Genomic DNA, 20,054 nt, shown 5'->3' on the forward strand with positions numbered 1-20,054 from the left:
GTCTTTTAAATGTCTTTTAATTCCTCTGTAAAAAGAAGAGAGATTAATGCTGGGAAAGATTGAAGACAGGAGGAGAAGGGGGCAACAGAGAATGAGATGGTTGGATGGCATCACCAACTCAATGGAGCTGAGTTTGAGCAATCTCCAAGAGATAGTGAAAGACAGGGAAGCCTGGCGTGCTGCAGTCCATGGGGTTGCACACAGCTGAGTGAACAACAACAAAAAAGAGAGAAAAAGAAAATTAGTTAACCTTACTGTCTTTAATATATTTATAGGAATTTTGTTAAAGGGCCTGATAGGTCCTTGTTAAAGGGTCAGTGTTATTACTGATGCATTCAATAATCATTACTTTTTAAGCAGTAATAAGATCAGTTCTGTATTCTGAAAACTGTGGAAAATCAGGAGTACCTGGGGCAAAAATATTAGTAAACGGGAAACATCACCAATACCTTCTGACATAGATATACAGAATTCTTTACAACAGATTGTTCCAATCATAATCTTTAAGAGGATTTCAAAGCAGCATGAAAGGCAGTATTGTTTTTAGCATTCCACATAACTATTATATCAAAAGATTTAGGCTTTGATGGTAGTTTCTGAAGTAAAATTCAGGTTGGTAGAGAGAGACATTTGTTCCTTTCGTGAAAGGATTATATCCCTGAGCACGGAACAAATAATTTAAATTTGCATATTGAAATTCTCTTTTCTTAAACAGTCTTTGAAAGGACTTCCCTGGTGGTCCGGTGGTTAAGACACCAGACTCCAAATGCGTGAGGTACAAGTTCAGTCCCTGGTCAGGAAACTATGATCCCACATGCTGTGCAGTGAGGCCAATTTTAAAAGTAACGATGATAAAAAAGTCACTAAACGTTCTTTGAGCCACTCCGCCGCTGGGGGTTTCTCAGTGGTCCGGCCGTCGAGCTCCACTCTTGCGAGCTTCTCTCTTCTCCCTCATCCACCCACCTCCTTGCCTGCCCTCCAGATGGCACCTTGAAACTCCATTATTCTTTTCAGCCTGTGAGTCACATAACCAAACTTTCTTCTCAACTCAACACTAAAACTCCATTTGCAAATACGAATTTAAGCTCAAGAGTTGTTCCAAAATGACGTTCTTTCCTCTGATGGGGTCACCCTGTGCCTCAGAAGAAGCATGGGGATTTGTACAGCTTTTAATATCTGTCACTCACACCCGGGTGAGCCAGGGTAGCTGTGAACCGCAGCGATGGGACTGGGCGGGCGCCAGTGGCAGACAGGCCTGTGCTGGGCGCTTGACTGTCAGGAGCCCCTCACATTCCTATCGCTGGGCGTTGAGCGCCTGACTGAGAGGACGTTTTACGTGCCTAGGCTCTCGAGGGGTGGTAACTGAAGTCACTTTTACCATAGCTCTCAACTGCAGAGTGGCTTTCATTTCAGTGAATGCCTTTGAGGAAGAAATCATGGGCAGATCTTACTATGGTAAGTAATGGGTTGGCCAAAGAGGTCGTTTGGGTTTTTCCATAAGGTGTCACAGGAAAAGCCCAAGGAGCTGTTTGGCCACCCCGTACATCACGTGTGAACTGTGTCCTGATTTTGGGAAGGGGAGAAACTGAGGAGAAGAGGCGTGCCCACTGGATTTGAAGAGCTATGATGGGTTCTAAGGCTCTCACCAGTCGAGTTCTGTCTCAACCCTTAGATTCATAGTCTGATACAGGAGGCATTCGTCTCACAACCACTTGTGGGGCACCTGTCCGGGTTCTAAGGCCCAGATGGTGAAGCCTGACACCCAAGGGCCCTGCCCCCTCCTCTGGGGACAGACAGGGAGCAAATGAGATAACTGTGAGTTAAGAGCTGTAGAAGATAAGCAGGGTGAGACCAAGGGAGACGACACTCAAGGTCTTAAACAGGAGAAGTAACGGGAGGCTTTATGTTCTTAAAGCACGAGCATGCTGCTTCCTTTTAGTCTGTGTTTATTTCTCTGCACCGGGTCTTAGTTGCGGCATGTGGGACCTAGTTCCCTCACCAGGGATCGGACCCAGGCCCCCTGCACTGGGAGAGCAGAGTCGTAGCCCCTGGGCCACCAGGCAAGTCCCCCAGCTTCACTACTTAAATGGAAGCAAGAGCATAACAAAAAGACCAGTTACCTAATGCCTACACTAGACTGGAAATAGCAGTGGTGTGAGCTCGGACAGGGCAGGGGAGACGGAGCAGCGTGGGTGCGTTGCTTTATTTTAGAGACAGGGCTCATCGGATCTGGTGGGCTAAATGGGGAGGGAGCCCGAGGGGAGAGGCACAGAGCCCAAGGATGACCCTAGATGTTTCACTCCAGCCTCTGGGGACCTCTTATATACTGAGGTATTGGAGACTGGGAGAGGAAGAGATTCAGGGTGAAAAGTCAAGAGTGTGGTTTCAGACCCATGAAGTTTGACGTGCCTATTCATGTCTGAATGCATCTAAGTCAGCTTGGATACCCCTGGAGGCGACACTGAAAGTGTGTGTAGCAGAGGAGGCAGCAGTAGAGAGACTAAGAAGAATTCGCAAGAGAAGACAGAGCATGACCAGGAGAGGATGGTCGGAAGCCCCTGGGAAAGTATTTCAGGAAGAAAAGGGTGGTCAGCATTTCCAGTGCTGCTGAGAGGTGTACGGGTCCAGGGCAGGATATGTGGGATTTTGTTTGTTTGTTTAAGATATAAAGGTACTAGAAGATGTTTTTGAGAGTGCTCTAATAAAAGAGATGCTAAAGTAGAGAAAATTAAAGGAGCAAGTCCAGAGGGAATCAAATTGTCAGAGAGGAAAATACTTTTCCTCTGCCCTCTCATGTTCTGTCCCTGGGAGCCAGTGAATCAACTGACAGAATACAGATTGAGAAGAGAAAATTTATTCATGTGGGAACTTACAAAAGCAGTAGTTCCATGCTGGGTTAAAGTTACAGGAAAGGGATGAGAAAGAAAGAGCCTCTACAGGAAGAAACATGGGTTTCTTTAGTAAATACGTACAGAGGGGTTTCTGGGAGAATAGAGAAGGAAATGGCAACCCACTCCAGTGTTCTTGCCTGGAGAATCCCAGGGACGGGGGAGCCTGGTGGGCTGCCATCTATGGGGTCGCACAGAGTCGGACACGACTGAAGCGACTTAGCAGCAGCAGCAGCTGGAAGAGGAGAGATTCCTATCTGAAGTCAGTGGCTGAGAGGAGTGGGGTTGCAGGAGAGAGGAAGTACCCAGGACTGTTCTAGTAGGAAAGCAGACTAGGTGGGTTCATGTGGGAGGGTGGGCAGGCAGTGCTCAGGGCAGTCTCCATCCCAGCTGTCAGATCCTGAGCAAAACGGCCTTGCTCTGGTGCTGGTTCTGAGAAGAGAGCGAGCTGAATTCAGTTGGTTGGGGCTTGGAGGGGGGAGTGTGTTAAAGTCCTTTGCAAGGGGGCCCCTGTATAAGGAGGCACCTGGTGAAACCTTGGCAATATGCCAGAGTTGGATGGTGGTGGTAAATTGATGGGAGCAGCTGAGATGACCCAAGCCCGGGAGGAAGGCTTGGGATACCCCTGAATGGCCAGTCCTTCCTGTCACCAACAGGCTTCCCATAGCTCTTTACTTCCCAGGCCTTGGGAGAAGTGTGCCGTCAAGGCCTCTACCCTCCGATAAAACTCTGCAGGTGAGAGACTGGGTCTCGGTAAAACTTGCTCATATGCTCGCAGCTAATTTGATCAGAGCTGAGATGTGCAGCCAGGCCTGACTTTCCGTGATCTCTTTACTTCTTCATGGTATGGCTACTGAGCTCATGAATGTTGTGGTTCTCAAGCCTGTAAATACTAATGATCAAACAATTTTAAAGGACAGAATAGACACTTCACTGTTGGTGAGTTTTTGAAAGATATATGGGATAGAGCTTAACTGTCTGGTTAACAGATTTGTAAAAGACTGGATTTCAATGACTTCAGTCCTAAATTATTCAACATGTTATTGTTTGCTTCGTAAGGAACATAAATTTTAGAACGAGGAGAAAAAAGATACACTTCTCAAAGCTCCCAGGAAATCATACACTTTGCACAGCACAGTTTATAAGGCGTATTTTGACGAGTCATTCACTTTTACCCTCGTGTTGATTCTTCCACAGATCCCGAATGGAAATGCATCAGAACTTGTTTTTAACACAGTGCATGTAAAAGATGCAGGCTTTTATGTCTGTCGAGTTAATAATAATTTCACCTTTGAATTTAGCCAGTGGTCACAGCTGGATGTTTGCGATATCACAGAAGTAACAGAAAGCTTCCAGAGTAAGTGATAAATTGAGTGCTGGGATGGGAATTGCCTCTTTTGAGTTTTACTTTAAATGTTTGCCTTTAAATCATTTCAAAGTATCAAAGCCAGCACTCCCCAATACAATGTGTATGTGCTTCCCCTGGTGTGATGTCACCAGTCGTTGAGATTTTATCCCATGTGTTTTGATTCTTTTTCTGTATGGATGGATGAACAGACAGACAAAGAGAGACATGCAGATGTTTGGGGATAAAATGGCCTTTCTCAATCTGGCCCTGCTGCCGACCTCTGAAAACTTGCCACCTTTCATGGGTCTGAATGTTGTGGTCTCTGGTTTTGGAGGAGAAAAGAAATCTAATGCAATCTTGGTCACTTTTGAGTTCCTTTCTATACTGTGTTTTTTTCTCCCTATTTATTGTGTTACTTCTAAAAAGTTGTGTCATGGAATAAAGTCCGTCTGTAGAGTTGATCCTGGCGTGGCAGGGCTTACAGTGTATCAGTCACTGCAGTGCAGCCTTCCATCCAGCCAGTTTTCCCCTCTTTGCCCGTCCGCTTTTTAGTTCAGTAACCGGTATTGATCAAGGAAGAACCCTAAGGTCTTCTGAAGAGTAGCCGTCGGGTATTATTTTATTTGTTCGCACACACAGTCAGGAACCACGTCTGTTGTTTTTGCCAGACAAGCAGCATGAGGGAAACAGACTTTTGTCACCGACTGTGTCTTCCACTCTTCTCAGTTTAGCTTCCCACACCTGAGCAAAGTCTCTAGAAACAGTCATGATTCATTAAGAGAGTGGTTTATAGATTTGTAGAATATTTCTGTGCATGTAATGAACTTTCATGTTTATGAATAGAATATTGTTCATTCAACAAATATTATTGATCACCTGCAATGTGCTAGACACAGAATTTCATTGTTTCCACATCTCATTGACAAGCCCTCTTTCCTCAAGGCTCTTAAAGACTGACAGATGAGCCTTCAATAAAAAATGCTTTCTGATATCTGCCTTGGAAAGAAATGCTAGGGATAACCCATCCATATTTATTCAGTGCTAATTGCAAAACTCCTGATTTCAAAAAGGCAAGTAAAATCAAACAGCGGAACATAGAACTTTCTGTTTTTAACATGAATGTCACTCAAGATGTTAAGTCCTTTGCTCTACCAAACATGGCTAAGCACATTCAGAAACCACATAAACTATTTTCCCCTCTTAAATATATAGTGCATGCTAATACTTTGAGAAGTTTTGCAGTAAAGAAATCTGTCTAACTTTGTTTAACCCAGAATGTTCTAAACTTATTTGTCCATAGCATCCTTTATCCATAGAACATCTCTTAATATTTCTAGAAGTGCAACAGTTTTCTGAAATATCATTTGGGAGATTCTATTAAAGATTGTGGGGAAAAAAAAATGAAGGATGAACTTGAAAGCATTTTTTTTTTAATTAAAGTTTTAAAAGGTTTTTTTAACTTAGAGCTTTTATGTTCATTGCTATTTTTCTTTTAATTTAAGGCAGTTGGGATGGCATCTCTGAATCCAAGTTGCAAATCTGTGTTGAACCAAAGTCCCAAAAGCTGATGCCTGGCAGCACGTTGATCTTACAGTGTGTGGCTGTCGGAAGCCCCATTCCTCAGTACCAGTGGTTCAAAAATGAATCACGATTAACACACGAGACAAAAAAGCTATACATGGTAGGAAGTTGGTCTCGGGGACATTTGGGGTGGTTAATATGGAAATAAATAGTATAATGAAAAATCACAGTGAATAGTGATTCATATTTGGGGTGTTTTCAAGTTTTTTTTTTTTTTTCAAGATCTTTATTATCCAGTATTAATTGATTCTTATATTTACAAAAGGGCTAGAACACCGTGCCAGCCCATATGTAAGTGCTTACCTGAAAGGTGTCAACTAGTGTCGCATCAGACTCACTACCGTTAGAGTCGTTGTATTATTTGCTTGCTAGTACTTGACCTAATGTAATGAATGGAAAAAATGGAGGAAAGTCTGCAATGTTCAGTTTTGTAGGGTTTAAAAAAATAATAATAATTTTCTCCAAGCCATTTTAAATTAAAATTAAAGAGTCAGTCAATATGTGCATGTTCTGATACTGATTTAGGTACCTTATGTGGATTTGGAGCATCAAGGAACCTACTGGTGTCGTGTATACAATGATCGAGAGAGTCAAGACAGCAAGAAAGTAGACGTCATCGTAGGTAAGCAGTCCCACTCAGGGTTTTGACCAGTGGAGCTATATAAGATGAAGTATACTGAGCAGTGGAAATTTTATTCACCCATTCTATTTAATGGTATGTTAAGCATCTGGAATTATTTTTGCTTAAATAGAAATTTGAGAGAATGCATCCTAAATTAATAATGAGGATTCACACATAAAGAACAGAAAAGAACCAAAAAAGATTATTTATTTAGATCTTTTTAGTTTTTTATAGTTTATATTAAACATTTATGGCAAAAAATGTATTCTGAGCTTTAGCTAAAAAAAACCCTGGGTTTAATGGAAAAAGGTTTTTAATAAAACATTATTAAATAAACAAACATCACAGACATGCAGAATGATTATTAATCAACAGTGCCACTTACGAAATACATAATTTGGGAGTTGGTTCTGTTTCAGCTTCATGCATGTAGTGATGTTGTTAATAGTAGGAGATACTGATGCAATTGATACGTATGTTGGTTTGCCAACATATTTCTATGATATTTATCTCTGTTTGCTTGATGACCGCCCTTCCTAAGATCATGAATCACAATGTATTCACATTTGTTTTCTCTGGAACAAGGAAGAACAGATGAGGCAGTGGAATGCACTGAAGGTAGCGTAATCCTTTGGTTTGAAAGCAAATATCCTGCATGCTGGTTCATCTTGGGATTGGTGGAGTGCCCTGGCCTACTGAGTGCAGTGATGGAAAAAATACTGGCTATAAGAAAAGATTTTAATGCAAGGATACTGTATCTTAGTCTTCAAGGGTTCATAAATTGCTCCAGACACTATTCAATTGACACATTATTAAAATAACTAATTTCCAACAATATCTTACGGATAGTGAACAGTGTGATTAATTCTTAATTTCATTTTTGTCTTCATAAAATTTAAAAAAATACATGGCTATCCTGTCATGGATAGTTGTTTAGATTATTTTATCTATCTGTTTGCCATGATAAAATGCCTCTCAAATGCAAACGTAATTTCTATAACAGTTTCAGGACTGGAGATTTATTGTTTAATGCATTTTTTTATGTAATAATAAGTATACTGTTTTAATATAAGTTTATAAGATCCATTCTTTGATGTTATAAGACTGTAGATTAAGGTATCATGTCACCTTTACCATACTACACAGAGAACTGCAAGTTATTTTAACATAAACTCCAAATTCTTTTGATTAACCAAAGCCTTATACATAAGTTGTAATGAGTAAATTTTCAAGCTTAAGTTGCCTGCCCTGCTGTGGTGCCACACTGTTTTGCAAAATGAGATTTATGGATAGCAAAGTATTTTTTCAATTTCTGCCTCTTTAACCTGTTATAAACATCTTTGGCTCTACTTGGGCAAAGTAAGAAAATAATGTCGCCTCTTATGTTTCTTGGTTTCCCTGTCCTTTGTATTGCTATGGTGTCACTCTGAAGTTCTGAAATTACTATTTTCATCCCAATCTTAGTTGTCAAAAAGAATTCTCTAGCATAAGGGTGCACTGTAATCCCGTGGTCTGTGGGCCCTGCATGAGGGAATCTTTGTAAAGAGATCCTAAACAGACTCCTCTTCCTTCTTTTTCACCTAATTGCATGATTTTTAAAATCTCCTAACACTGCAGACCTCTAAGAAAAAGAGTAAACTAGTATCGCTGGTTTCAGGGTGATGCGTGTCGGTTACCTCCTAGCTGGTTTTTTACCTGCAAGAATCTCCCTACAATTTTGCAGCGGTGAACATACTACTAGATAATAGTTTTCAAGTAAATCTGTTATTAAATTACTCCCAAAATTTCAGATGGAAAAATTAGATCCAACTTTTCTTTCTAAAAAAATCTGCAGCGTTGAGGCATTTTATAGTTGGTGGATGGGCACACAGCAGCGATGTCCTACAACATACCTTATCTTTTTTTACCTGTAGAACCTGATGTGATCTGTTTAATTTTATGTGCTTTGTTACAGATCCCTGATTGGGACAGAGGGTAGGGGTTCAATAGGTGGGACTCAGGGTTTCTTTTTAAGGGCAGTGAAAACACTCTGACAGTTGTAGTGGTGAATACATGTGTGCAAGTTTTAGATCATTTAGGAGGTCAGAGGAGGGGAGGCCCAGGATGGAATGAGAATACAACAAAAAACCTAAACCTGGACTTCTCAGGTGGTCCTGCGGTTAAGAACCCACCTGTCAATGCAGGGGACACAGGTCCGATCCCTGGTCCAGGGAGATCCCAGATGCCTCGGAGCAACTCAGCCTGTGCGCCACGACTGCTGAGCCTTGCTCTAGAGCCCGTGAGCCACACCAGAGAAAGCCCTCGTGCAGCAACGAATGAAGACTCAGCACAGCCGGATAATAAGAATCTGAGCCTCACTGACTATAGGATGGAAGAACAGGTGCTGGCCTGAGTACCTGGGAAGGAGTGAACACAGAAGATGGAAGAAATTGTACATGGCCCCATACTGTAGCAAATACCACTATGTAGTTGGTTTTATATCACAGAAATTACTGCACATTTTATGAGTAGTATAGCATTTGTAATTTATTGTGAATGTTAACTTTTATCTTCATAAAATTTGTAAAGGAAAAATAGGTAGCTGTAATGTCATAGGTATTTGCTTAGATGATTCTCTCCCTCCATTAGCCAGAGGCTGTGTGCTGTGTGTAGTCACTCAGTCTTGTCTGACTCTGCAGCCCTACAGACTGTAGCCCACCAGGCTCCTCTGTCCGTGGAATTCTCCAGGCAAGAATACCGGAGTGGATTGCCATGCCCTCCTCCAGGGGATCTTCCCAACCCAGCGATCGAACCCATGTCTCCAACATTGCAGGCAGATTCTTTACCATCTTAGCCACCAAGGGGCTACAGATTAACAATTCTGAAACCACAATACCTTTAAAAACACATTCCACCAGTCTAACATAAGATATCTCCCGATTTAGAGACATTCCACAAAATACCTTACCTTATCGGTAATCCTCAAAGTGGTCAAGGTTATTAAAAACAAGGAGGGTCTGAGAAACTGTCACAGCAAAGAGAAGCCCAAGGAAACACAAGTAAATGTGACGTGGTGTCCTGAACAGGGTCCTGGAACAAAAAAAGAACATTAATGGTTCATTAACTGTGACAAATATGCCTTCCTAACGTCAGACGTTAAAAATAGGGAAAGTAGGTGGGTGTATGCAGAAACTCTGCACTGTCCTCTAAATAGTTCTGTACATCTTAAACTGTTCTAAACTCGTTTATTTTTAAAAATATCATTTGAGGTTTTTAATTAGTTTCAAGAAGTGTATAGTTGAGGCCATAGACAAACCTGTCTCTTGATTGTTTTTGTCCCATAATTAGCCAGAACATCTACAAAACTTTGATCAAATTAAAGATGAGTCTGTTTAGCTTTTTGTCATTTGATGAACATAGGAATAGCTTAGGAGTCCTAACTGATGTCCACAACAGCATACTCCCCTCCTCACAATGTGCATGACTTCTCATTTAAGGCATTTAAAAAGTTCTAACCTGATAAAACATTGTAACATGATTTAATAGCACAGAGTCAACTTCTTTGATCAGTCTTCCTATATACACTAAATTGGCAGTTAAATTATTTAAAGATTATTTCATCTGTTTTCTCTTATTTTATTTTAGATGAATTGACTAATCTCGGGCATCCTGGTGAGTAATGCAAACATAAAACACTCATTTTAGAGTTCCAGGTTATTGAATGCAGTAACTTAAAAAGACACTAGCAGTATTCTCTTGCTGTAGCAGTACTAGTGGGGTTTTTTTCCCCTTGATTGACATATCATAATTTAGGGTTGAAATCAGTACTTAACATGAAGTTCAATTTCATGCAAGTGAAAATATTAAAAAGACCCTAAATTGTAAGACTGTAGGGTAGAAAAATAAATATACTGAGGCAATATAAAATATCAGTGTATTTCTTTATCATTGTGAATGACTATAAATAAAGAAGGCAGCTAAATGGAGAAGTGCATGAAATTAATTTGAGAGCCAAGAAGCAGCCTATGAAAAAGTGGCAGGAGTTCCACTTCTGAGCTCGCCAGACCCCTGGGTCCCCGTTCAGAGCTGCTCAGACATTGAACATGTCTGAACTAGTTGGGTGGGTGTCTGTATCTGAAGTAAAACCACTGTCAGTGGGGACTGTTGATGCTCTGCAGACGAGTGGTTGATCATTGGCCATGAAGAGACTAATAGTTGGCAGGAATATTTATCATTCTTTGGCCAATTTTGTGAGAACCGATTTCTGAACAAGTTAAGCTAAAGAGCAGACTTGCCTGAGATAAAAGGCATAGTAATCGTGAAGGCAGAGGGCCTGAGTCCGAAAGGCACTGAGGGAACCTCTGACTCTGTTTGAAAATGAAACCTCGAGAGAGTGGGATCAGACGGGAGCTACATCAGTTAATATTTGTAGCGATCCCTCTTATTTCTTGATGTGTTATTTCTCGTTGTTGTCATGCCATAACTAGTTTGCTTAGTTTTGTGCCTATGTTTCATTACTAAACATCTCTTCTTGTGAGCGATGGTTGGGCTGTGCTGATTACTATAAGCCCACGAAACAAAGCAGAAGGGCCCTGTTACCAGGGTGTCATTCCTGCGGGGCCAGCCTCGAGCTCCAGGAAACCTCCGTGAGATTTGCTTCAAACACTCAAAACTAAGTGATTTTGGAACAGCCATCCTCGTCTTGTAGCTGATTGCCTCTCTTGACTTGGTTAGAATTCCCCTTTTCCTAAATGTGTCTGTTATTTCATGCTCTTCAGTGAGCATCTTGAAAAGCTATTTCAGGAAAACTTTTGCATACCAACAGCACTAAGCTTCTGAAATTTCCCCAACCTTTTTCATTATATCCTTGCTCCCCAAGAATTAGAAACACCAAAGCATGTAAGAAAAAACTGAATATATTTTCAGTGGACTCTTAGAGCATATATATTATTAAAAATGCAAACACTTACCCTGTCTATAGCAAGAGACACGTGACCATCTGAAGTCCATCTTCCCCAGCGTGTCTTCCTGCATGGTCCCTGAGAGTTGGAGGTATTTCATATTATGTATAGATGATGGCAAAGAGCATCACCATGGAATGAGATCTCCTAGCTTGCTAACACTGGGCAAGTGACTCAGTCTTTTTCTGTCTCAGACTCCTTACCTATATAATGGAGGTAATAGCAGTATATACCTCACAAAGCGTGGTTGTTAAAATCAGTTATATTTACAACACATGCAACAGTCCCAGGCCAGCATTCAGTAAATGTTAACCGTTCCTGCTGCTCTTCATGGCCACCACCAACTGTTTTCAGGCTGTAATTTCTACCTAACATGTTAAAGAGAATCACCCTCAGCTGTAGCAATCTGTTACCAGAGCCATTCCCTGCCCCTGATTCCAGCTCCCATCCAGGTACAAGTTTTTAATCAGGAACCTGAAAACCTCAAAACCATGAACCAGCTGTAACCACTCTGCCTTTCGCTGTACTGCCGATGGGACTGTCACTGTTTCCTCTAACCTCGGAGATGTGTCATGGGGACCAACTCGCTTATCTTTTTGTTTTTATCTTTCTGTAGATAATCAAGAGCAAACAGTTGACCAACCTTTGGGTAAGTAGAGCTTTAAAACGCTTGAAAATGAAAGTGTTAGTCACTCAGTTGTGTCCCCCTCTTTGTGACCCATGGACTATAACCCTCCGGGTGCCTCTGTCCAAGGGATTCTCCAGGCAAGAATACTGGAGTGGGTAGCAGTTTCCTTCTCCAAGGGATCTTCCTGATCCAGGGATCTAACCCAGGTCTCCCACATTGCAGGCGGATTCTTTACCATCTAAGCCACCAGGAAAGCCCTGTAACCAAATATAATTGTAGCATACAACTCTTTTATGGGGCTTATGAAGGGATTTGAGACTTTTAAAATTGACAACTTGTATAAATATTTGAATAACATGTTTTATTTTGGGTATTTATAAAAGAAAGTATAGAATAGGAGACTTTGAAAAGATTATGAGGGACTTCCCTGGTGGTCCAGTGGCTAAGACTTCATGCTCCCAATGCAGAGGGCCTGGGTTCAATCCCTGGTCAGGGAACTAGATCCCACACGCTGCAATGAAAGTTTTCGTGCCACTACTAAGACCCATCACAGCCACATAAATACATTTTTTAAATAAGATAAATAAAAAGATTGTGAATTCAAAAAAAAATAAATAGATAAAAAGATTATGAATTCAGTTTCTGAGACCAGGTCAGCTTCTGTGGAGTGATTTCTGGTTTGGCAATGTGCAAAAAAATAAACATAAAAGCAGAAAGAAGCATGTGTAGGTCACACAGAAGCGACTAATACTGTATCTTGGTGGGGTTAGAGGTTAGGAAAGCACCTGAGAGGTTGCTATAGCAGTTCTGCATGTTGAAGGATGAATAGGAGAAGGGCCTTCCAGACAGAGGAAACGTGAAATCCTAAAGAAACGTCGTAGAGAAAGAAGACAGGGTGTCTGTTGTATTGGGGAAGTTGCGAGTAACACACCATGCCCACAGGGCGGCAGTCCTCAGCCTTTTTGGCACCAGGGACCTGTTTCGTGGAAGACAGTTTTCCTATGGACTGGAGGTGGGGGCATGGTTTGGGAATGAGTCAAGCACATTATGCTTATTATGCATTTCGTTTCTATTATTATTACATCTGCTGCACCTCAGATCATCTGGCATTAGATCCTGGAGGTTGGGGACCCCTGCTCTAGAGCAGGAAGAGCAGGAACTTAGAGAAGCAGATTAAGACCAGGTCGTGAGGAGCCCCATTTCTCAGACAAGCCACTGGAAGGAAGCTTTGAAAGAGGGGTGAGCTTGTCCCTCCAAAAGACCAGTCTTGTATCAGTGTATAGAAAATGAACTGGAAGGGAGACATTGTTTAAGTTAAGAGAAAAATTGAGACTGTTGCAATAGTCCAGATAAAGAGATGATGAGACTCTAAACCAGGCTAGTACCAAGTCAATGCAGAAGAAGACAGAGCAGGTTCAGGAGACCTTGAGATGATGGGATCGGTAAGCTGTTTTCATCACCTCACTCTAGGGTACAAAAAGTACAGAGGCGTCACCATGCCCGCTCAGATTCGTACTTGGGCCACTAGGCAGGTGGTCGTACAGCCCACTGGGTTAGAGAGCACAGGATCGAAAGCAAGATTCAAACAGCAGCGGACTCTTATTTTGGCCTAACCAGTTTGAGGTGTTTGTGTCTTGTCTAGGCAGAGGTACACAGCAGGCATTTGCACACATGGGTCTGGAACTCTAAGGAGAGGCCAGGCTCGGAGACACAGTCAGCAGCATCGTCAGCATGGAGGTGAAGGCTGACAGCACGGAGGGGAGCTTCCATGGGACTGTTCAGGCTGTGGAGAAAGGGCACTAACTGCGGGAGGGGTCCCGCACAGTGGCTTCAGACAGAATCAGCTGTCACTGATCAGACAGCATATACAAATTCAGGTTTATAAGTTCTCTCAAAAATGGTAGCTTTAGAGTGACAGCTGTAGGCTGTGACTAAATAGTAGCTGTCCCCTTCAAGGGGCATATGGCCCCCTGTTTTCCTGTCCTGTAATATTCTCAGTCTACTTCACTCTCTCCTCTCCTCCCCCACCTGTGGTCTCACCAGGTAATTTACTTTCTTTGCACGGTGGCTGAGTCCCCAGACCGGAAGCTCTCAGGACTTCTTAAGATTTAGACCCAGAACTGGCAGAGTGTCCCACTATATTATGCTCAGACAGGGTCACAGGGCAGCCCAGACTCAGAGCCAGAGACAGGGGCAGAGTGAGGGGCCTCACTGCCTAAGGAGGCCATGAGGGGCTACCCTCGGGGGCCGTCTCTCACCACAGCTCGAAGGGCAGCCGGGACTAGAGTACCAATGGCTTTGTCACCAGACTAAGGAGCTTGGGCTTTATTTTGAAGGACGTAGAAAGGCGAAGATCTGACGCATGGGACCAACAAGGACTGTCTGCTCACTCACTCAGAGTTGGTGTCAGGGCTCAGTCACCGATAGATGGCCAGAGGCTCTTTATTTAACAGATGCTGACGGAGCGCTCAGTGTTACCAGGTCCTTCTCCAGCTGCTAATAAACATTAACTCATTTTTGGATGAAATGAGTAGCACACTATTAGAATAATCAGACGGGGAATTAATGGTGTAACTTGTACCAGAGTTTAAGCAATACATTTCATTAAGCTTTAGAAGATGTCTAGGATCATACAGTGAAAATATCTTTCTGAAGTGGTTTTATTCTGTTGCTTAATCAGCTGGTGTCTGTGTTCCCTTTTTCCAGTGAATGGTATGTGTTCAAGAAGTTGTGGGTGGCTCTTACAGTAAATGTTTTTCTACAGAAAGTTTCATTTATTTTTAATCACTTGAAAACCCATCATAAGTTGCTTATATAGTTGTTATTTTGAAGTTTTCTTTGATTCCTTACTCTTATCTCCTCAACTTCAAATTTTACTGTTTCTTTCTCTGTCATGTCTCTGACTTTTTCTTTCCCTTTCTACTACTAATTCCTGGAACCAGACTTTGTCATCTCCTATTTCGGCCACCGCAGTCTACTTCTCTGTTCTAAATCCACCCCAGTTCAACTATCGTTCAGGAACTGTTTTGCAAGTAGAGTGGGCAAGGTAAGTTACTGACCCATCATCTCTATTACCAAACTCAAGAAGATGCCTCAAGACATTTTAGGAACTAAGCATTAAAATTATCATTGGGGGACTCCCTGGAGGTCCATTGGTTAAGACTCTGCACTTTCAATGCAGGAGGGGCAGCTTCGATCCCTGGTCGGGGAATGAAGATCCCACATTATCACTGGGGAAAAGTTTTTGAAGAGTTGTGGTCAATTACTGATACATAGCTTTTAGGCCCCATGGTTCTCGAGTGGCTAAACCCTTGCATCTGTGTACTGTACCAAGTGTCCCTTCCAAACAGATGACAAAAGCAGTGATCTTAGCAGGAGCAGCCTGCATGCTTAGTCTAACAACTGTTTCCTCCCCTCTAAAGACCCCGGTGATTTTTTTCAGTTACATATCTCATAACTTTTTTCTGCCAGTAGAACTTAGTGTAGGATATATACTAAATTGTCATAATATCCCAGTGTAAGATATATACTAAATTGTCATAATATCCCACCAAGAAATCCGCTGTACAACACAGACTCTTTACTCTGAGAATCTCACTGGGAGGCCCCTGGTTGGGGCTATAATGGTGAAAGGCCGGAACCCCAGGCTCCAGCTCCCCTCACTGAGGAGCAGGTTGAACTGAGTCTGAGTCCATCAGTATATTAAGATTGGTTCTGAACTCTGATAATGGGCTAATGGGCTCAGAAAACAATGCTCTGAAATATTTCTGTGGATTAGCCAGCTAATGTCTTGGTATATAGTGGGTAAATTAGTGTAACAGTACATTTCTAGTTTATTTAAGAAGAAACTTAAAAAAAAAAGGAAATACAGGTGATAATAAATCTTATACTGCCTCCTAACTGAAATCCACCCTGAGTATTCCTAACTTTTTTTTTTTTTTTTTTTTGAGTTTTAAAATGAAAGACAGTAGAGGCTTTATGACTGAATTTGCCTATTAAAATAGTCTTGAAAAACTGGCCTTTTCTTTGGGATAGGAGAAGAGATTATCATTTGTACCAGACTTAAAGTGACTTTTATTGAATCAGAAATGTGGCTTAAGTATTGTTTAATTTTTTTTTTTTAATGTGTGCACTCAAAAGAATAGGCAGTTTGCAAGGTATCTCTGAAAATGTGAATATAGAACAAAGATACCAGACAAAGGAAATTCTCTGGCAGTCCAGTAGTTAGGACTCCACACTTTCACTGCTGAGGGCCTGGGGTTCAATCCCTGGTTGGGGAACTAAGAATGTGCAAACTGCATGGTGAGGCCAAAAAAAAAAAAGTATTTGAGTCTTCTCACAAAGTGGGGTATTTTGCCACGTTGAGGGAGTCATCACTGTCTTTGAGTTGGTTCTAATTTTTCTCCAGACCTTGTTTAACCCTCGACCTTAGTGTGGAAAAGGAAGAAATTCCAAAGAGATTTTTGGTGACATTCAGTTCAGTCCAGTTCAGTTGCTCAGTCGTGTCCGACTCTTTGCGACCCCCTGAATCGCAGCACACCAGGCCTCCCTGTCCATCACCAACTCCCAGAGTTCACTCAAATTCACGTCCATTGAGTCAGTGATGCCATCCAGCCATCTCATCCTCTGTCGTCCCCTTCTCCTCCTGCCCCCAATCCCTCCCAGCATCAGAGTCTTTTCCAATGAGTCAACTCTTCGCATGAGGTGGCCAAAGTACTGGAGTTTTTAGCATCATTCCTTCCAAAGAAATCCCAGGGCTGATCTCCTTCAGAATGGACTGGTTGGATCTCCTTGCAGTCCAAGGGACTCTCAAGAGTCTTCTCCAACACCACAGTTCAAAAACATCAATTCTTTGGTGCTCAGCTTTCTTCACAGTCCAACTCTAACATCCATACATGACCACTGGGAAAACCATAGCCTTGACTAGACAGACCTTTGTTGGCAAAGTAATGTCTCTGCTTTTTAATATGCAATCTAGGTTGCTCATAACTTTCCTTCTAAGGAGTAAGCATCTTTTAATTTCATGGCTGCAGTCACCATCTGCAGTGATTTTGGAGCCCCCAAAAATAAAAGTCTGACACTGTTCCCACTGTTTCCCCATCTATTTCCCATGAAGCGATGGGACCAGATGCCATGATCTTCGTTTTCTGAATGTTGAGCTTTAAGCCAACTTTTTCACTCTCCACTTTCACTTTCATGAAGAGGCTTTTGAGTTCCTCTTCACTTTCTGCCATAAGGGTGGTGTCATCTGCATATCTGAGGTTATTGATATTTCTCCCGGCAGTCTTGATTCCAGCTTGTGCTTCTTCCAGCCCAGTGTTTCTCATGATGTACTCTGCATATAAGTTGAATAAGCAGAGTGACAATATATAGCCTTGACGTACTCCTTTTCCTATTTGGAACCAGTCTGTTGTTCCATGTCCAATTCTAACTGTTGCTTCCTGACCTACATACAGGTTTCTCAAGAGGCAGGTCAGGTGGTCTGGTTTCCTACCTCTTTCAGAATTTTCCACAGTTTGTTGTGATCCACACAGTCAAAGGCTTTGGCATAGTCAGTAAAGCAGAAATATATGTTTTTCTGGAACTCTCTTGCTTTTTTCCATGATCCAGCAGATGTTGGCAATTTGATCTCTGGTTCCTCTGCCTTTTCTAAATCTAGCTTGAACATCTGGAAGTTCACAGTTCACATATTTCTGAAGCCCGGCTTGGAGAATTTTGAGCATTACTTTACTAGTGTGTGAGATGAGTGCAATTGTGCGGTAGTTTGAGCATTCTTTGGCATTGCCTTTCTTTCGGACTGGAATGAAAACTGACCTTTTCCAGTCCTGTGGCCACTGCTGAGTTTTCCAAATTTGCTGGCATCTTGAGTGCAGCACTTTCACAGCATCATCTTTCAGAATTTGAAATAGCTCAACTGGAATTCCATCACCTCTACTAGCTTTGTTCATAGTGATGCTTTCTAAGGCCCACTTGACTTCACATTCCAAGATGTCAGGCTCTAGGTGAGTGATCACACCATCGTGATTATCTGGGTCGTGAAGATCTTTTTTGTACAGTTCTTCTGTGTATTCTTGCCACCTCTTCTTAATATCTTCTGCTTCTGTTAGGTCCATACCATTTATGTCCTTTTTCGAGCCCATCTTTGCATGAAATGTCCCCTTGGTATCTCTAATTTTCTTGCAGAGATTCAAGAGGGTGTGGCTGGGGCTGCCGCACCCTCCTGTTACACCTTCTCCACTGCTTCCTGCTGTTTCCATCACAGATTTAGACCCCAGTGTGTGCTGGACACACCCTGCTGCCAGCCCTCGAGAGAAACCTCAGATTTCTCGTATCATGCACAGTCTCAAGTCTACTTTTAACTCCACCCCCGCTAGCAAGAGTACAGTTCTGAAGACCTCTTAAGCACTAGACTATGCTCAGCCTTCCACAACTCTTTTGGACAAGCTGTATACCAAATAAAGCCAGCTGATACTTTTAAAGGCACAGGTGTGCATCTTTTTAGGCTTCCCAGGTGATTCAGTAGTTAAAGAATTGCCTGCCGATGCAGGAGATGTGGGTTTGATCCCTGGGTCAGGAAGATCACCCAGAGGAGGAAATGGCAACCCACTCTAGTATTCTTGCCTGGAGAAACCCGTGGACAGAGGAGTCTGGTGTGGCTGCAGGTGATGGGGTCGCAAAGATTCGGATATGACTGAGCACACAACACGTGGATCTTTTTGCCCCTTACGACAGAAAAGCTCTTTCTATGAGACCACGTCTTTAGCAAAGCCTCAGTTCACTAACGGAGAAGGCAGTGGCACCCCACTCCAGTACTCTTGCCTGGAAAATCCCATGGATGGAGGAGCCTGGTAGGCTGTAGTCCATGGGGTCGCTAGGAGTCGGACCCAACTGAGCGACTTCACTTTCATTTTCCACTTTCATGCATTGGAGAAGGAAATGGCAACCCACTCCAGTGTTCTTGCCTGGAAAATCCCAGGGACGGGGAGCCTGGTGGGCTGCCGTCTATGGGGTTGCACAGAGTCGGACACGACTGAAGTGACTTAGCAGCAGCAGTTCACTAAGGTCAGAAAATGAACTACTAAGATAGTCATACAAAAATGCTTCACACCGCCCTGAGGCAGCCACATCTCACCCAAATGGGAGGTTTTTTTTAAAAAAGAAGCGAAGAGGAGACAGTACAGCAACAGAAAATAGAGAATGCAGGGTTTGTTAAGCTCTGCTCTCTGTCTTTGGTTTCCCCTCACCTGCTCTGATGGGAACTCTTCTCGTCCCTCGTTTCGGTATTCCTTTTGTTTCTGGCCTCTTCCGTTTTGTTTCTGGCCTCTTCTGTTATCAGTAGAACAGAATTTAATTTGATAGGAACCCAATTCCAAACATTCTTTATTTAAATTTGCTCTAAAAGTCTATACTGAGCATTCTTTCCTTCTTTTATAAATCAGTAAAAGTATTACTGTAATGTTAGTTACTGTTCGCTTCATGTACAGTTAGTATCCTTTGCCTGATTTTCCAAAGCATCAATTAAGTTGAATTTCAGTTGTTTGACTCACCAGTTTCTGTATTCCTCAGTAGAGTGCATTGGTCTACTACATAAAGTGATAGCCTAGCTCTAAAATGAAATAAAATGAAGAAATCTTATCTGTAAAGCCTTCTTTTTTTGCATTTTGTTTTTAAACTTTATATCCTCCTTTAAATGTCTCCCCCTCCTCCTCTTTTTTTTTTAACAGCAAAGGACAAGGTTGCTCTTTTGATAGGAAATATGAATTATTGGGAGCATCCCAAGCTTAAAGCTCCTTTGGTGGATGTGTATGAATTGACCAACTTGTTAAGACAGCTAGATTTCAAAGTCGTTTCACTGTTGGATCTTACTGAATATGAGATGCGTAACGCCGTGGATGAATTTTTACTGCTTTTAGACAAAGGAGTCTATGGTAAGATACTTATCATCTTCGCTTTTGTAATTATCCCCTTGTCTTTTTGTTGTACAAGTTAGGTTGAGAATTGAAAAGCAGAGAAAGGCATGGCAAATGGACTGTTGAAAAGTTTTATT

At 42.2% G+C, this 20,054-nt stretch overlaps 1 protein-coding gene and 1 long non-coding RNA gene across 12 annotated transcripts in view; one reads left to right on the top strand and one right to left on the bottom strand.

The window, feature by feature from the left end:
• The window catches only part of MALT1 (MALT1 paracaspase), a 68,400-nt gene that overhangs the window by 26,722 nt on the left and 21,624 nt on the right, over positions 1–20,054 (top strand). For 3 of the 9 annotated variants that reach the window (XM_086373657.1, XM_086373663.1, XM_086373665.1), the window contains exons 4-10: positions 4,086–4,245; positions 5,739–5,917; positions 6,343–6,439; positions 7,025–7,057; positions 10,064–10,090; positions 11,996–12,028; positions 19,732–19,935. In XM_086373657.1, the coding sequence (XP_086229783.1) occupies positions 4,086–4,245; positions 5,739–5,917; positions 6,343–6,439; positions 7,025–7,057; positions 10,064–10,090; positions 11,996–12,028; positions 19,732–19,935 (733 nt within the window). Of the gene's footprint in view, positions 1–4,085; positions 4,246–5,738; positions 5,918–6,342; positions 6,440–6,980; positions 7,058–10,063; positions 10,091–11,995; positions 12,029–14,961; positions 15,054–18,492; positions 18,670–19,168; positions 19,288–19,731; positions 19,936–20,054 lie in introns of those variants that run through there. The other 6 variants (XM_086373658.1, XM_086373664.1, XM_086373659.1 and 3 more) reach the window with 5 other exon arrangements.
• LOC147346362 (uncharacterized) lies at positions 6–11,559 on the bottom strand. 3 transcript variants are annotated; one of them, XR_015154140.1, is made up of 4 exons: positions 11,389–11,559; positions 9,387–9,508; positions 8,611–8,835; positions 6–204 (listed from the first exon to the last, which is right to left on the bottom strand). It is a non-coding gene; the product is annotated as an uncharacterized LOC147346362 (long non-coding RNA). The 3 variants fall into 3 exon arrangements; XR_015154141.1 differs by lacking the exon at positions 8,611–8,835 and having other exon boundaries at positions 11,389–11,525; XR_015154142.1 differs by lacking the exons at positions 6–204; positions 8,611–8,835 and adding an exon at positions 4,851–4,990 and having other exon boundaries at positions 11,389–11,525.

The sequence above is a fragment of the Bos grunniens genome, chromosome 24, assembly GCF_055505025.1.
Source record: "Bos grunniens cultivar Pamir isolate PY7600 chromosome 24, Bosgru_T2T1.0, whole genome shotgun sequence".
Taxonomy (NCBI): domain Eukaryota; kingdom Metazoa; phylum Chordata; class Mammalia; order Artiodactyla; family Bovidae; genus Bos; species Bos grunniens.